This window comes from Lycorma delicatula, chromosome 3 (genome assembly GCF_047948215.1).
Source record: "Lycorma delicatula isolate Av1 chromosome 3, ASM4794821v1, whole genome shotgun sequence".
Classification (NCBI taxonomy): Eukaryota; Metazoa; Arthropoda; class Insecta; order Hemiptera; family Fulgoridae; genus Lycorma; species Lycorma delicatula.
In genome coordinates, this window is record NC_134457.1 from 77,254,012 (window position 1) to 77,269,202 (window position 15,191).

The 15,191-nt window shown below is 28.5% G+C and overlaps 1 protein-coding gene across 1 annotated transcript in view; it reads right to left on the bottom strand.

The window, feature by feature from the left end:
- The window catches only part of LOC142321719 (cell adhesion molecule Dscam2-like), a 187,715-nt gene that overhangs the window by 60,784 nt on the left and 111,740 nt on the right, over positions 1 to 15,191 (bottom strand). Inside the window, exons 9-10 of the mRNA XM_075360021.1 lie at positions 4,925 to 5,044; positions 555 to 728 (exon numbers count right to left, since the gene is read on the bottom strand). Coding sequence (XP_075216136.1) covers positions 555 to 728; positions 4,925 to 5,044 — 294 coding nt within the window. The remainder of the gene's footprint in view (positions 1 to 554; positions 729 to 4,924; positions 5,045 to 15,191) is intronic.

Genomic DNA, 15,191 nt, shown 5'->3' on the forward strand with positions numbered 1-15,191 from the left:
ATATAACATTACCAGATTTGAATTTAAGATTATTTTCATCTTCTTTCCCACAAAAAATGGTGGTGCAGGGGTTTGTTTGTTGTAAGTGCTCTCATTTTTATTTTAGCTGCTTTTGGCACAGAGCAGACTAATGGTGGTGCGCCGAACAGTTCTTCACAGTGTACGAACTATTCATTTATTCCAACAATTGATACTTCTCGTACAACTCATTTGTTCGAATGAGTTTATACTACTAGAAACAATGATTTATCTAAAATTATAATTGTGTTTTGGGGATGAAAAAGGAAAACAACGGGGTTACAGCAGTGTTAACAGCTAAAAATGTTACAGATTTTAAAGTTTTTTGTTGGTAAAGTTATATTGTTGTTAGTACGCTAAATTCATGGATGTTGTTTAGCTTCAATTGGTAAAAACATTTAACAAAATCATGTGTTATAAACAAACTATAAACATTTTCTCAGTGGGCATGGCTCACATTTTTCCTAGTACCTAATTATCATAAATGTATTACAATAAAAATCCTTACATAAATAATGATAAATTTAATTAATTACCATTAACTCTAATGTAAATATTTTTTTTCAACACTGTTCCAACATCATTAGAAGCGTGACATGAATATAAACCTTCATGAGATGGATCAGCAGCTCTTACGTGTAATGAACCATTGTTTGAAACCTTTAGTCCTTCAACAGCTTCAATAGGAATAAATTCACTTGATTCATCTCCTGTTTACCAACATTAAAATAATAATTACTATTATTGAATTGATGAATAGCAATGTGATTAAGAACAAAAACTTAACTCTGATATATATTTACCAGATTACTTACCATATTAATAAAGTAAAATCATCGATAACAAGTATATCTTTCAGCTTAAGGATCATATGACCATTACCCTACTTTCCATCAGGACCAATTGGTTATGGTACTGTGAACAATTTGTTAAGTTATTTAGGCAACTAAATGTATAATCACAAATTTTCCTAGTTAAAAGCAAAATTAAAAAATTATTTCAGATCTCTCAGAATCTTATTAGTTTTACTTTGAATGTGAGCCATCAATCTGTGGCTACAAACACACTTACAAATCTTGAAAGACAGCAAGGTCTGTAAGGGATTATTATGAAAATTATGTTAGACAAATTTAATATCATCTGCAGTGACGGTTACATCCATTAATCAGAAATTGAAATTAACCTATGAAAGTCAAGAATAATAAGTTTTTTTATCAAGTAAAACATTAATCAATTTTGTTTTATTCTATTTACTTTTTGATTACGTTTTTCATCGATATGTATGATAATATTTGGTCTATAGTGTACCATAAGTAAAAACATGAGTAGTAAAGAACAATCTTTTTTTTAATGTATTTTATTACTACTTCATATGGTAGGAGTGATTAATAAAGAAATATACAAAATAAGTATTCTATATGATTATTAATACAACTGCTAAACTGATATAAAAATTTTTTTTTAAATTAGTATTTACCTGTCGCAGCTTTGCCTGCAAAAATTTAAATAAGGAATTACATAGATTGATTGAATTGAACAAGTAATTAACTCATCAATGCTAAGCTTTATTTTTTGGGTTTTTTTAAAAAAAGGCATTCAGTATTCATATAATGCACAAATTTATTGTTATGTAGTACAAATACATACTGAAGAAATAATTTAAAAAATACATATAATACAAAGTCACAAATTAGTACAATTACATCAGAACCTCTTTGTACATTGTTAATTACCCTCCCATTTGGTGCTAAAATCATTTAACTTGATGGAGAACTTAACTCTGGAGTAGGCCACATAGAATTGGCCGTACAAGTAAAAGTCTTCTTTTAAATAAATTCCTGCAACTTTCAAAGACTGCCCTTGTGACTTATTGCAAACCAGACTTTAATTAGAAATTGCATGCTTTTGAATTCAAATTGGTAGTCAGAAGGTATTAGAGGTATGCAAGGAATGAAAACTGACTCCTCAGGCACAACCAGTCTACTCTACTGTAGCTATGAAAATGACTCCTCAGGTACAACAGTCTACTCTACTGTAGCTTCAACTACATTTACCTGGAGAGCTTTTATATGTAATCGTGCACTTGCACAATTTAATATTACACATCCAATTTAGGATGATGTTTTTTCTCAGAGAAAGTTTGTGTGTATGAGATTTAATGTTAATTAGATTGAAAAGCAACTTAAAAGCTGAGTGCCCATCTTTCTTCCTTCTAACAACATAGCTGCAATGCCTGAGGACACAGCTGCCAAAACAACACCATGATTGTTTTTCAGTTTTACCAGAAACAAATTGATATGCAAAGTTTTCCTGGTGACCGTGAGGAGCATATAAGAAAAACACTTGTCCAGAACCAGACTCAATGCTGTCCAACATCAGCTAATAGACAACATGTTGTTTGGCTGTGAAAGAAGCTTCACTTGTGGACAACCCATTTCATTTGATAAAGTCAAATATTGAAAAACCCAGAAATTAATTTTAAATATTCATAGCAGAAATATTTACGAGCTAAGAACTGACTGAAGATATTGATGACTTTTTTAAATTTTCGCTTATCACATTTCATGCCCTTTCATCCCCTGAGACGCAAGGCATAAAAAAAATGCTGAAAAATAGGTTTTTAAATATTTGTATGAAAAACATGTTTGCCAAAAATCAAACTGATATCTCAATTTGTTCTGAAAAAAATTTTAAAATACAAAATTCAGTTTTACCCCATTTCAACCCCTTAGAAGTTCAATTTCTTAAAACCCAGAAACAGATTTTTAAATATTTATCTCAGGAATATTTATGAGGTAAAACTAACTGAATAAATCAATAATTTTAGAAGATATTGATGACTATAAAATTTCTGCTCGATCACATTTCACCCCCACAGACGTAAGGTATTGAAAAACACAGAAATTTATTTTTAGATATTTGTATATGAAATATTATTAAAATAGATCAAATTAATATCTCTTTTAGAAGCTGATAAAATTGAAAAAAAAAAAAGATTGCAATGTATTATTTCACTCCATTTCATCTCCTTATAAGCTGAATTTTTCAGAATATTTTCTTAGCACACCTCTACTATATAAAACAAATATACCCTCAAAAGTCTGTGTCTTGATACTTTATAGTTTAGGCTGGCTACTGATGAGTGAATGAATCAGGCAGTCAGGACATCTTTGTTTATGGTTATAGATTTTTTTCTAAAACTAATTTTTATAATAATAAAAATTAGTAATTAAAATTCCATGTATTAATTGTCTATCTTTAACTTCTTTAGTGCAATATAATTAAAAGATTAGACAAACTACCATGTTTTACTTCATATACATGGCGTAAACTTGGGAAGAACTATTTTTAACTAAATATTTTCATCTTGATTCTTCTGTTGTCAGTAACAAGACATCCAAATTAATCATATTGTACGTTGTTGTAATTTGACGTTTTCATCAGCTAAATCTGTGCTACTTAATTTTATTACAAACACTCATCATATTAGGCTGTTAACCTAACATAAATTTCTGTCTTTCAAAGTACCTTTTCACTAATAGTTGAGACTGATTTTGATTAAAGCCAAATGCAATTTAAACTGATCATTATGAAATAATAAATTACTTCAGTTCATTGAAATTCTTCTCAAAAAAATAAAATTTATTTGTGTCTTGATATGTATAGAAAAATACAAAAAAGGCATAATATCGGTTGTGAAATGCTATATGCATCTATTATAGTGGATACCAACATGGTAAAATTGTAATCTAATAAATAATATCCATATTAACTATCAAAATATTAGGAACAACAACTGCTACAATTAAAACAAGTAATTAAAAACTGTTTACTTATTCAAAATAAAGATTTGTCATAACAAATAAAATGTTTTGAAAAAAGACATTTTTCCAAGAACCAATAATATTTTTACTAAGTACATGGAACACCAAGAAAAATATCCTGAGAAAAATTGGAGCTCTGTACAATAACAAGTATAACATAACGAAATAACACATGAACATAATGAAATAAGTTTACTATGCTAACTGATGGTAGGAATGAGAATTATAATGTATTTAAAAGCTACATGGTAGTAAAAAATCACTAATCAAAACTGTTGCATACTAGCTACCTTTTAGTACCATTCATTGTTTTGAGTTTATTCTAAACCTTTAAAATTGAGAAGGAAAGTCATTCTTCAAAGAAAAACAAAAAAAAATTCAATTAAACATTGAATTGTGTTAAACTTTTTAAAAAGTATTCTTTTGACAGTTGTACTAAAGTTATAGTAATTTCTCTATGAACTTTATGTGTATGTAAATACATTTAAGTACTTTAAATATAAATAATTATGTAATTATGGACTCAAAAACCAATTTTTTTTTATTTTTACAAATATAATTAATTATAAGTTACTTAATCCCTTTAAAATTTTCTAATTATAACTTACTATTACTGAAATAAGTAGTAATAAATTAATAAATATTACAAATAATAAAGTAACTGTTATTAATTGTAGATCTTTAAAATTTTCTTCAGAAAGAAATATTTATTTCTATAATATATCTAGTACCATTCTTATAGAAGTACATGATAAGTTGCCACTATACCCACAAACTGCTATGATATTACGATAAACTGCTCCCAACAAATGGTAATCACCATACCTACATAATAAAGTTTAGAAAAATTTTCTAGATAATCTTTTAAATAAAAATAATCCACATGATCATTACATGAGAATCTAAAAAACAATTTTTACAAATAAGAACTTCACTAGTGTTTGTTATGTAGTATTAGAACTAATATCAACATTCTTTTTTTGTTTGGTTAGTCACTTTCTTACTTAATGTCAGCTTATTTGTAAAATACATATAATTTATTATAAAATACATAAAGAAACATAGTTAAAAAATATATTAACCTCTTGATCTCATCCATGTAACTCTGGGAACGGGAAAACCTGCAGCTTGGCAGAATATTGATACTGGGTGCTGAAATAATACTGAGGTATCCTGTGGCTCCATTATCCAGGTAGGAGCAACTGAAAACAAAATATTTATTTTAAATAATAAATTAGCCATAATTTCCTTCCGTTAAAATGCAGAATTAAATATCAGTTACATGATTTTGTCACCAAAAGACAATATATATATTTTTTACAGGGTATATTTGTGATAATTAATTATTTATTATAATTTATATTAGTTATAGCTTAAAATTTTATATTTCAAGGTAGGTTTAAATAATTACAATGGAAATAAAAATGAATAATTAGCAACTTTTGTAAAATAAAGATTCACTTGGAATTTGGAGTACAGAGTAATAATATGCTCTCTAAAATGCTAACTAGGTGTTCATTTATAATACACCCTAAGCTACACGTGCATTTATTTTCAGACCTGGCTTTCTGAAACTACCTGTGAGATTTACATAAATTTGTTTCTTCTATTGTAGTCAATGTAACAAAAAATAATAATAAATAACAAATAAATAAGAAGAACAAATTTTTTTTAGTAGAAAACAACAACTACTTTTTTATTTGTAAAACAGCTGATAATGTTTATATGTCAGGTACATAAATATACCTAAATTAAGAATTCTTAGTGTATTGTGATACAGTTTTTAATTAGGTAATTATTTTATGTGGAAGAGACGATTTTAAAAGAAATAAAAATGTTAGAAGAGGCATTATTTCCAACTTTTTTATAAATAATAATTAATCTGTTTTTGGGAAAAAATAAATAATTAAAAAAATAGATATATATAGAAAAATTGTTAATTTTATTTTTGAATCAAAAGATAATTTATAAATTAAAAATACTTTTAGGTAAAAAAGATATGACATATATATATTCAATATTTTTACAAAATGTAAAGAAGTTAGCAAATTTAACTGAGAACAATACCCATAATAGTAATGATAATAAGATAAGAAGATTTTTTGAACAAGCAAGAACAATTATGGTATGTGGTACATGTAAAGGTAATCCTGCAAAAGTTTACCAATGTTGTAATGGACATCCTGTATGCAGAAAATGCTTATCATATGACATGTTATGTTCAATTTGTAAGAAATCAATTTATTTTGGAAAATGTACGACACTAGACAATGTGGCTGATAGTTTATTGCAGGAAGAGATATTTGATGCATATGAACGAATAGCAGAAATCTTAGAATGTTCTATTTGTTATGAAAGGATAACACCTCCACTCAAACTATGCAGTCTTGGACACTTAGTCTGTGAATCATGTCGAAAACGGATTGTTATTTGCCCAGTATGCAACAATAACTTTACTGTTAAAAAGAACAAATTGTTAGAGAAATTAATTTATCATTTCCCATTTCATTGTTGTTACCATGATAAAGGATGCTGTGCCATTGAAAACTATACTGAAATAATGAGACATGAAAAAAAGTGTCAGTTCAAAGAGTACAAATGTCAGGTCCCTAAGTGTAAATGGAAAGGAAGAGAAACAGAAATTCTCAGTCATGTAGAAGAAAATCACACAAATGTGGTAATTCGTTCTTCTGATAGAGTGAAACTCAAATTTGGTTCTGTGTCCTCCACCCAGCCAGAAGTGGTATGGAAGATAACAAATCTTGTTCCTGCTTATGGAAGATACTTTTGGCAACATTTCCGCTTTGTTAATGGACGAATCCTGTTTGTTACTTTGATAACAGGTTCAAAGGAAGATGCTGACCAATTCAAGGTGTGAAATATATATTGAATTCATATTAGATTTAAAAATAAAAATTTGCCACTATCACTTTTTAGCAACTGGCAGTTAAACTTTTACCTAAGATTGGAATTGCTAAGTAGTATTAAATTTTTATAAACTCTTTAAGGTTAAAAATATCTCCTACTTATTCTTAAAAATTACTAAGTAAAATAAATCTTGAATAGATGTATTATCAACCCATGTTGTGTTGATTTTAAGTGAATATTTAAATGACTGTGAATCTTAACTGGTGGGGCCAATTAAGGGTGATCATCTGTGAAAGCACTATATAAAAATAAACTTTACCATCTGGATAGTTCACACATTTATGCATTAGTTTTAAGTTTTTAAAAGAATTTAGTATTTGGGTATTGATAGAGAAAGGAACATTTGTTTTTTTTCTAAAATGATATGACACGCTTAATTCTACTGAGTTAATTGTAAAAGTGATTTTTTTCTGATATTTAGTTATATTAACTGGTTGATTGACTGATGGCAATCAGAAGTCGAAGTCTTCAGTATTGCCAATAATTTCTATGAAAGGGATGTCTATGAATACTGCTGCCAGTGGAATTTCACTATGTATGCATGCATCCAAATCATATGTTGCTGCCTGATATCTGCTGTTGACTTTGAAATATTGGAATCTCTGTTTAAAATGTTTTGGTACAGTACACTTGCTGTGAATTGGCATGTAAATAAAAGAATTCTTAATGTTACTTCTGATGGCTTAATTATTGTATAGAAGAATCTGCCCAAAATAAGTTAAAGGAAGGATATCTCCACTGTAAATGACAATGTCTAGTGTTATATTACTGCTTTGTAAACATGATTTTGCCAACTTCCATTATGGAATCAATACTGCTAATTTTTTTTAGAGACCCTATACTATAATGTTATGTATATCTTGGTGTTATCTAGATGTTCCAGTGGCTTTTAACTGCTTTTAATGAGCATAAGTATGGAAGCAATCATACAAAATACATAAAGGGTAAAAAAAAACCAATTGCTCTTATTAATGCATAACAGCCAAAAATTCTTTTCTTAGGAATTATCATTTTAGAAAGGCAATGTTTTTTTTACTTATTTTGATTTGTTTGCCTGTTTAATAAGTTTCTAAAAATTTGTTTTCTAATTTAAAAAAATGGCATTCACAATCTGCTTTTTAAGTCATTTTCAGATTATAATGTACTGCAATGTTTTTGAGAATGAGGTAATTTATTATAATTTATAAAAACTACTGCAGCCTTTTGAGGATACAAAAAAAAACCTTCTACTTGCAGAGTTAAAATTATTATAATATTTTTATTTTGTCAGTCTATGAGATAAATTTCTTGTAATAATTGTAACTGGCTGGTTATTGGTAAAGTTGAACTTTTAAATTTAAACAGTATATACTGATTTAGGTCATCCATATGGCATTTGTTAGGACAAACACCAAAACAAATGAAGGCTTATCATGTTAAATTTTTGTTGTTTTTTAAAGTAGCATCTACAATGCCACATGAAAGTAACAGAAATAAGAAAGTTCTATCAGATGATTTTCTTCCTCTGATATAAGTTATTGTCACACCTTGCACTTATGTTAACTCATGAGGATCAAAAATAACAATAAAACTTTTGTTTATTCAAAGACAGGTACTTCAAAAATTGTTGAAGAGGTACAGATCTGTTTTTAAAGTTCTAATAAATAGTTAGTTAACCTCCTTTAAAATAACTTATATTAATTAAAACCAATGTAAACTGATAGTGTCACATAAAACTTTACACTAACAGTTGTTAACATTACAATTCCACTACATATAGGAAGTTTACTTTATTTGAATAAAACTAACAAATTTTTCAAAAAAATAAATAACTACTAAACAGAAATTTTTAATTTTATTAATAGTATACACTATTAAAAATGTTAATTTTTTTTAAGGTTATTATTCAGGGAAGATTCTGGTCCTTACCGTACGATGTATTTAGTGAAGATGCTGATGTAAATGCTTTCTTTTATGCATCTAATCCTGAAGCATATGATATATCATATATGATGAAAGATAAGGTTATAGGTACATGTCCATTTGGAATGTCAATGGAGTCTGACTACAAAATAATAATACAACGAACTAATTTGGGAATATTTGGTCTACCAAAGATGTGGGAACTTTTAGGTATAACAGTTTTCAGCAGTGTTGTAGCAATACTTTTATTTAAGTCACAAATGAGAAGATAAGAAAAAAGAATAAAAAGTGTTCTTCATAAATTTAATGTGGTTTTTAGAATTGGTTTTTAATTATGGTTTTGAAGATTTAAAATGAAATAAATAAAAATATAATCAAACAGTGGCCACACAAATATGAAATTTCCTGAGAATTTGATGGATGAATTTAATAGGACTTTATTATTATGTACCTGCTATTTATAGTTTATTATGTTTTTAAAATATTTTATTAAATTTTATTTCATAAAATTTTACTAGATTTTTTTTATTTTACACAAATTAATTACATTTGCTATGACTATTATTTCACTTGTTTAATCCGTCAAACAAAATATTTTTTACTGTTAAACTGAAAACTAAACAGTGGACTGTAATAAAAAAAAAAAAAAGTTTAAGAATATTTCACTGATTGGGGTAAAAAAAAATAGGATTCATCTCAGATCTGTTGCTCACTAGAAGTTCAGTTGTTTTATTCTCTCTCCAAGGTGAATCACATTGGGATCCATTGTTTTTTCAGTAATGTTGAAAAAAAGTTTCAATGAATGATAAAAGTGAATAACATAGTACAATATTTCTATTTTTAATGAAAGTTGAAAAATTGTAAAAGATAAAAATAATAAAAGAAAATTATAAAAAGAAATATAGAAGTACCAAAAGTACTAACTAGTACAAAAATAATAATTATTTGATAATTATTTGATAATTATGAATACAAGATCTGTTCAGAAAATAACTGAACATTTTTAATTAGGTGCCAACGGAGATATTTAGTGATGTGTGGTTGGCAGCATTGTGTTTCATAAAACCTCCTCTGTAACCACATGTTCTTGGACCATTGATATTTAATTTATTTTTGTGTCATTGTTATTTGAGTGCAATGTGTTTAAATGTTAGTAGCGATTTTTGTAATGTATGATTTTCAGGAGCACAGAATCATTTCAACCTCTGAAATAAGCTTATGGAGATGATGCTCTGGGTTGTACGCTATGTTACGAATGGTTTTTACAATTTCAAAGTGGTCATCAGTCAGTTGAAGGTGAGGGGTGACCTTTCAATCACAAAGGCCTCAGACTTCAACTGATGACATCCACGCTCAGAATATCAACGATCTGGTGTGCAAATCACAGGTTGATTGTAGAGAACTTGCAGAAGTTAGCATCTCAACTGAATCATGTCAAGACATTTCGACTGAAAAATTGAACATACATAGAGTTGCAGCAAAGTTTGTTCCTTGTTGGATGACCGAACAGCAGAAAGAACATCAAGTGGATGTTTGTTGGCAACATGTTGAACAAGCTAATGATGATGAAAAATTCATGCAGAAGATCATAACGGGAGATGAAAGCTGGGTTTACAGCTACGACATAAACGTTCAATCATCACAATGGATTGGCAAAGGATCTCCACGCCTCAAGAAAGCAATGTCAGTCTAGATCCAACATCAAAGTGATGCTCTCTGTATTTTTTGATTTTAATGGAACTGAACGTTTTGAATTCTTGCCTCAAGGTGATACAGTGAACCGTACCATATTAAGGGTTTTACAATGATTACGTGAAAAAATCCTTAAAAAGAGACAGAGTGTGGCTCAGTCTCTTTTTGTTGTGGTAAAGGAAAAACTCATGGTTCCTTTACTACAACATGCATTCGCACTCAGCTTTGTCAATTTGTCAGTTTTGTCTCAAAAATCAGATGACTGTTCTACATCAGCCTCCGTACTCACCAGACCTGGCTCCTTCCAATTTTTTCTTATTTCCAAAATTAAAATCGGTGATGAAACTATGCTGTTTCGAGACTATTCACAACATTAAAGCAAATTCATCATGGATGAAGGCCATTTCAAATAAAGCAATCCAGGACTACTTCACAGAGTGGAAACACCGCTGGGAAAATTGTGTGAATTGGGAAGCAAAGAACTTAGAATGGGACAAGGACCAATAATCTCTAAAATTAATAATGATTAATAATGATCACTATTTTCTGAACAGACCTCATATGTTAGGTTAAGTAAATCAGTCACAATAATTATAAAACTGAAGACAACAAAAAAAATCAAGAATTGTATTGAATTTAAATTAGTGTAGAAAATAATGGAATTTTTTAAGACAATAAAAACATTAAATAAACAAATTTACTTTTAAGTTTTAAAAACTGAAAATTTTTTAAACAATACAAAATTCCATAAAAACTAAAAATTGGCTGTTGTGTGATATATTAACAGCATAAAGAGGTTGAAGAGGTTCTTTCTAAGAACCTTTTCAACCTCTTTCTAAGTTCTTTCTACGAAGCTTTTCATTCTTTGTAAGAACCTGGAGTAGTAAGTAGGTAGGTACTTGAACCTCAACATTTGAAGAAAGAGTACCTTCTCACACAGATTCATGTGTCTGGCGCAGAGTTTAGTGTAGTCAGCACTGTTTTTTGTGATCGAATGTGTTTTGAATATATAAAATTGTATATACCCCAGGAACCCTAATGCTTATAAAAGACCAAATAAGAAAAAATAACAAAGGCATTTTGTACTTTATATACCTTAATTTCTTTTTTATGTATAACAGATTAAGACTGGAGCTGGGTCATTTTTTTCTCAGTTTCAGTTTTATGAGAGCATCACCTTTTACCGGGAAAGATTGGCTAGGTTTCGTTTAGTAGATTTGGCTCTATGCCCGGATTTAGGGGTTGATGACACAGTGGCCTGTTCCAACATGTCTGTTCCCAGTACAAGGCTGAACGTACCAGAGTTGTAAGAGAACTTAAGAGAGTGAACTCCTTTCTAGATGTCAGAGTTAATTGGAAGATCTGTGGGGAATGGTTGACAGTATGTCTGGTTTCACTGTTTCCTTGCATTACATAAATCGGCTGAAGATGATTAAATGGAGTATGATCCCAGGTGGCTAGGGTTTTGGCCGAGACATTTGATTGGCCGGGGTAGGTATTTTGACAACGAGCCTTGGTTAATTCAAAAGCATTGATTCTTGAGTGATGGAGCCGCTGTCAGAGGGGGGATAACTGCGCTGCCGAGGGCGTAGTTGCCCATGCAGCCATGAGGTGTGGCATTGCCTTGCTGAGGGCGGTCATGTTTATAGTGGGTGAAGCAATAACCAACATACCCCTTGATATGTTGGAAAGAGTCGATCAATGCTTCCGAATTATGATAAACCAGTGTATTGCCAGTGGTGGGTGCCAGTCGTTGGATACAATTTTCGAAACAGTGTAAAAATAAATTTCCAGTGTTAGTAGCATGTGGTGAAAAAATAATTACTACAATACCTATAACATCTTTGTTTTTACTGGCCCTTCAAATCAGCAAATTATGCTGCCGCATACTGTATTACAGCCTGTTGAAGTAGAATACCTTTTAATACCTTCATCTCTCCTAATTGTAGTCTTATTCCTTATCTAAAATTCATTATTAATAGAAGAAACATTAACATCTACCCAATTATTCGTTTTACAACAAAGTAAACAAAAGTCATACTAACACTACCATAAATAAATTACTACTCAAGCCACCCACTTTATAGGTTATGAAAAGAAATAAGCTGATGTGACAAAGAGGTAGGAAAATAAAAACATTTTATTTGCCGACTAAACAAATCATTTTTTGTATTGTTCCTAACATTAGAAAAACATTTTTTGAGCAAAACTTTACTTTTCTTAATTCATTCAACATTGGATAAATCATGATTTGAATGAAACCAGAACTTTATAATCTACTTTAGTGTAGTGTAAACACTACATACATAAAACCCCAAAAAATTAATTTTTGGGCAAAATAGGTTTTGAAAGTTTGCTCCTGATATATGTTATTATCAGAGCAATCCAGTTATCTGTGTGCAGGATGGTAACTTCTTTTCAGTACGCTGTTGTGGAAGTTGACATTGTCAATAAGTCTCATTCTTTATATTTAAAAATTCTATATCAGTCTTTTCATCTATTTAGTATACTATACTAACTAATGTACTATTACTATTATATACTAATTACTATTACTATTATAACTAATAACTATTATAGTTATAACTATAACTATTATAACTAATTATACTATGTACAATTACTATTATATACTAACTAATATACTATTTAGTATACTGTTTCTAACTAATGTGAAAAATTATAAGAGTTTCAACTTCTCATAAATAATTTTTTTTGTTGAGATTGTCTTCTCTTACATGAACTAGTGTTTAAATAATTTTTCAGCAAAACTTTACCATTTATTGTTATAATTTTTTAGCAATGTTTTTTGACAATTATTTTATAAACATTTTTTTATTAGTAAAAAATATAACTTAAAAACTGATCTATCAACTAGTTTATCTGCTTCATGTTTTTAAAATTAATATAAAATTTCAGTAAAATTGTTTTTATATGTATATTATCTTTTAACTTCTGTAATGTTCAGTTATTGTACCTAATTCATTAAAAAAATTGAGAAAATTATTTCTTTTTCAAATAATGAAACTATTTAATATCAATTTTGTTTATACAATATGTATTAACAATATTAAATAAAATTTTATATTTAAATAAATGAGGGTTATTAATTTAATTTTAAAATATAACAAAATGCTTTACATTTAAAAATCATGTTTGGTACAGAAGATTTACATTTTTAATGAGTTTCATCAAAGTTTCAAAGTCCTGTGCTAGCCATGTTCCTGTACATATAATTTTAAGCAATAAAACATGTTCTGTATATTCATTAGACATTTTTAAAGTGAATAATTAAAAAAAAAGAAAAATTTCAGCATAAACAGTAAGTGTATCCTGAAATTCAGCAAGTATTTTATTTTAGACTTACTGTCTATATGAAGTAATACAGTAAGTGTTATTAAAATAAAGATAAGAAGTAAAGAGACATGTGATAAGTAAATTAACTACCAAAGGATAAACAAGTTGACTGTCATGTGATACTTTTATGAATCACACTTACCAACATGTAAATTTTATTAATTTATTGGTAAGTTACAGATAAATATTTATCTTAAGCCATATGCCATAATACTGTTTTAATCTTCAAATTCAAAACATTGTTCAAAATTATGGCATCGGGATTTCATTTCTCACAAACTTATATTTTATCTAAAGTAAAAAAAAATGATTTCCTTTAAAAATTATCAATATTATTTTTATTTCTTATGCTTTATTCTTTTCGTAAAGTTGTTCTCATTCAAATTTTGACAAGAATTTGTTTTATAAATAAAAGATAACCATATTAAAACAAAATAATTGCATAGGTAAGTAAATATGGATATAGGATGTACTGTACTTATATTAATTTTATTTGTTTCATTGTACAGTACAGTACTGTATGCATTTTATTTCAAACACTGCTCTTTATAACATTTAATTTTCAGTTTTGTACTATACACTCTGTTATATACACAGTGTTTTTTGTTTTATTAAAAACAAAAAAAAAAAACAAGGACTCTATAAACTGATACTGTACAGTAACAGTAAATTTAAACAATTCAGTTGATTACTTTTGTTTTAAATAATTTATTATTTTTGTTTGTTTGGCCACTACAACACTGCTTTGAGGCATAGTGTTTTCATTTTTTCATTTGTAGAATGTTGTAATGCATGCTATTAGATTGTTGTTCAATGTAACAGATAGCCATGTCAAAAACCTTTTTTGTTTCTGAATACTGTTGTATTTTTGTATCATCTTTGGCTACATCACATTCTTCTTCTTTCTCTTTCTCTTTTTCTTCTTAGCTTGATTACTCTTGTTATAACTTCAATAATATAATCATCATTCATAATTTCATTTTCTAATAGCTCATCACTGCATATCCATTCGTTACGTCATTCGTACCTAATAGCGCTGTGCTTTTTGTGTTTAGCTCCATAAAATCATTTATTTGCATTTCCAATATCTTAAGGATCTGGATTTTGCATCTCATCTACATCGCTACTGCTACACACACCACAAATTTCTAGTAAAGTTTCCAGCACTTATTGTTGTGGATGATATTTCATTCCTTGCCATGGCTACATTGTAAATTAAGTCTCTAATAGTAATTTTTAATTAAATTAGGCAAAGTTACATTAACATTTTCTTTTTCTTCTAGAATTGAACATAAAAATTTCTTCTGGCATTGCCGCTTTAATAATTCTATAAAACCTTGAATTAGGCAAAATAGAAACTGAGCCCAAATATTGTCTTCCACAAGCTTTTTGAAAGAAGGATGATATGAAGCATTGTCTAGGAATAGCACAGCTTTTTCAGGTAAATTTAATTTTCTTAGTTGTCGTTTT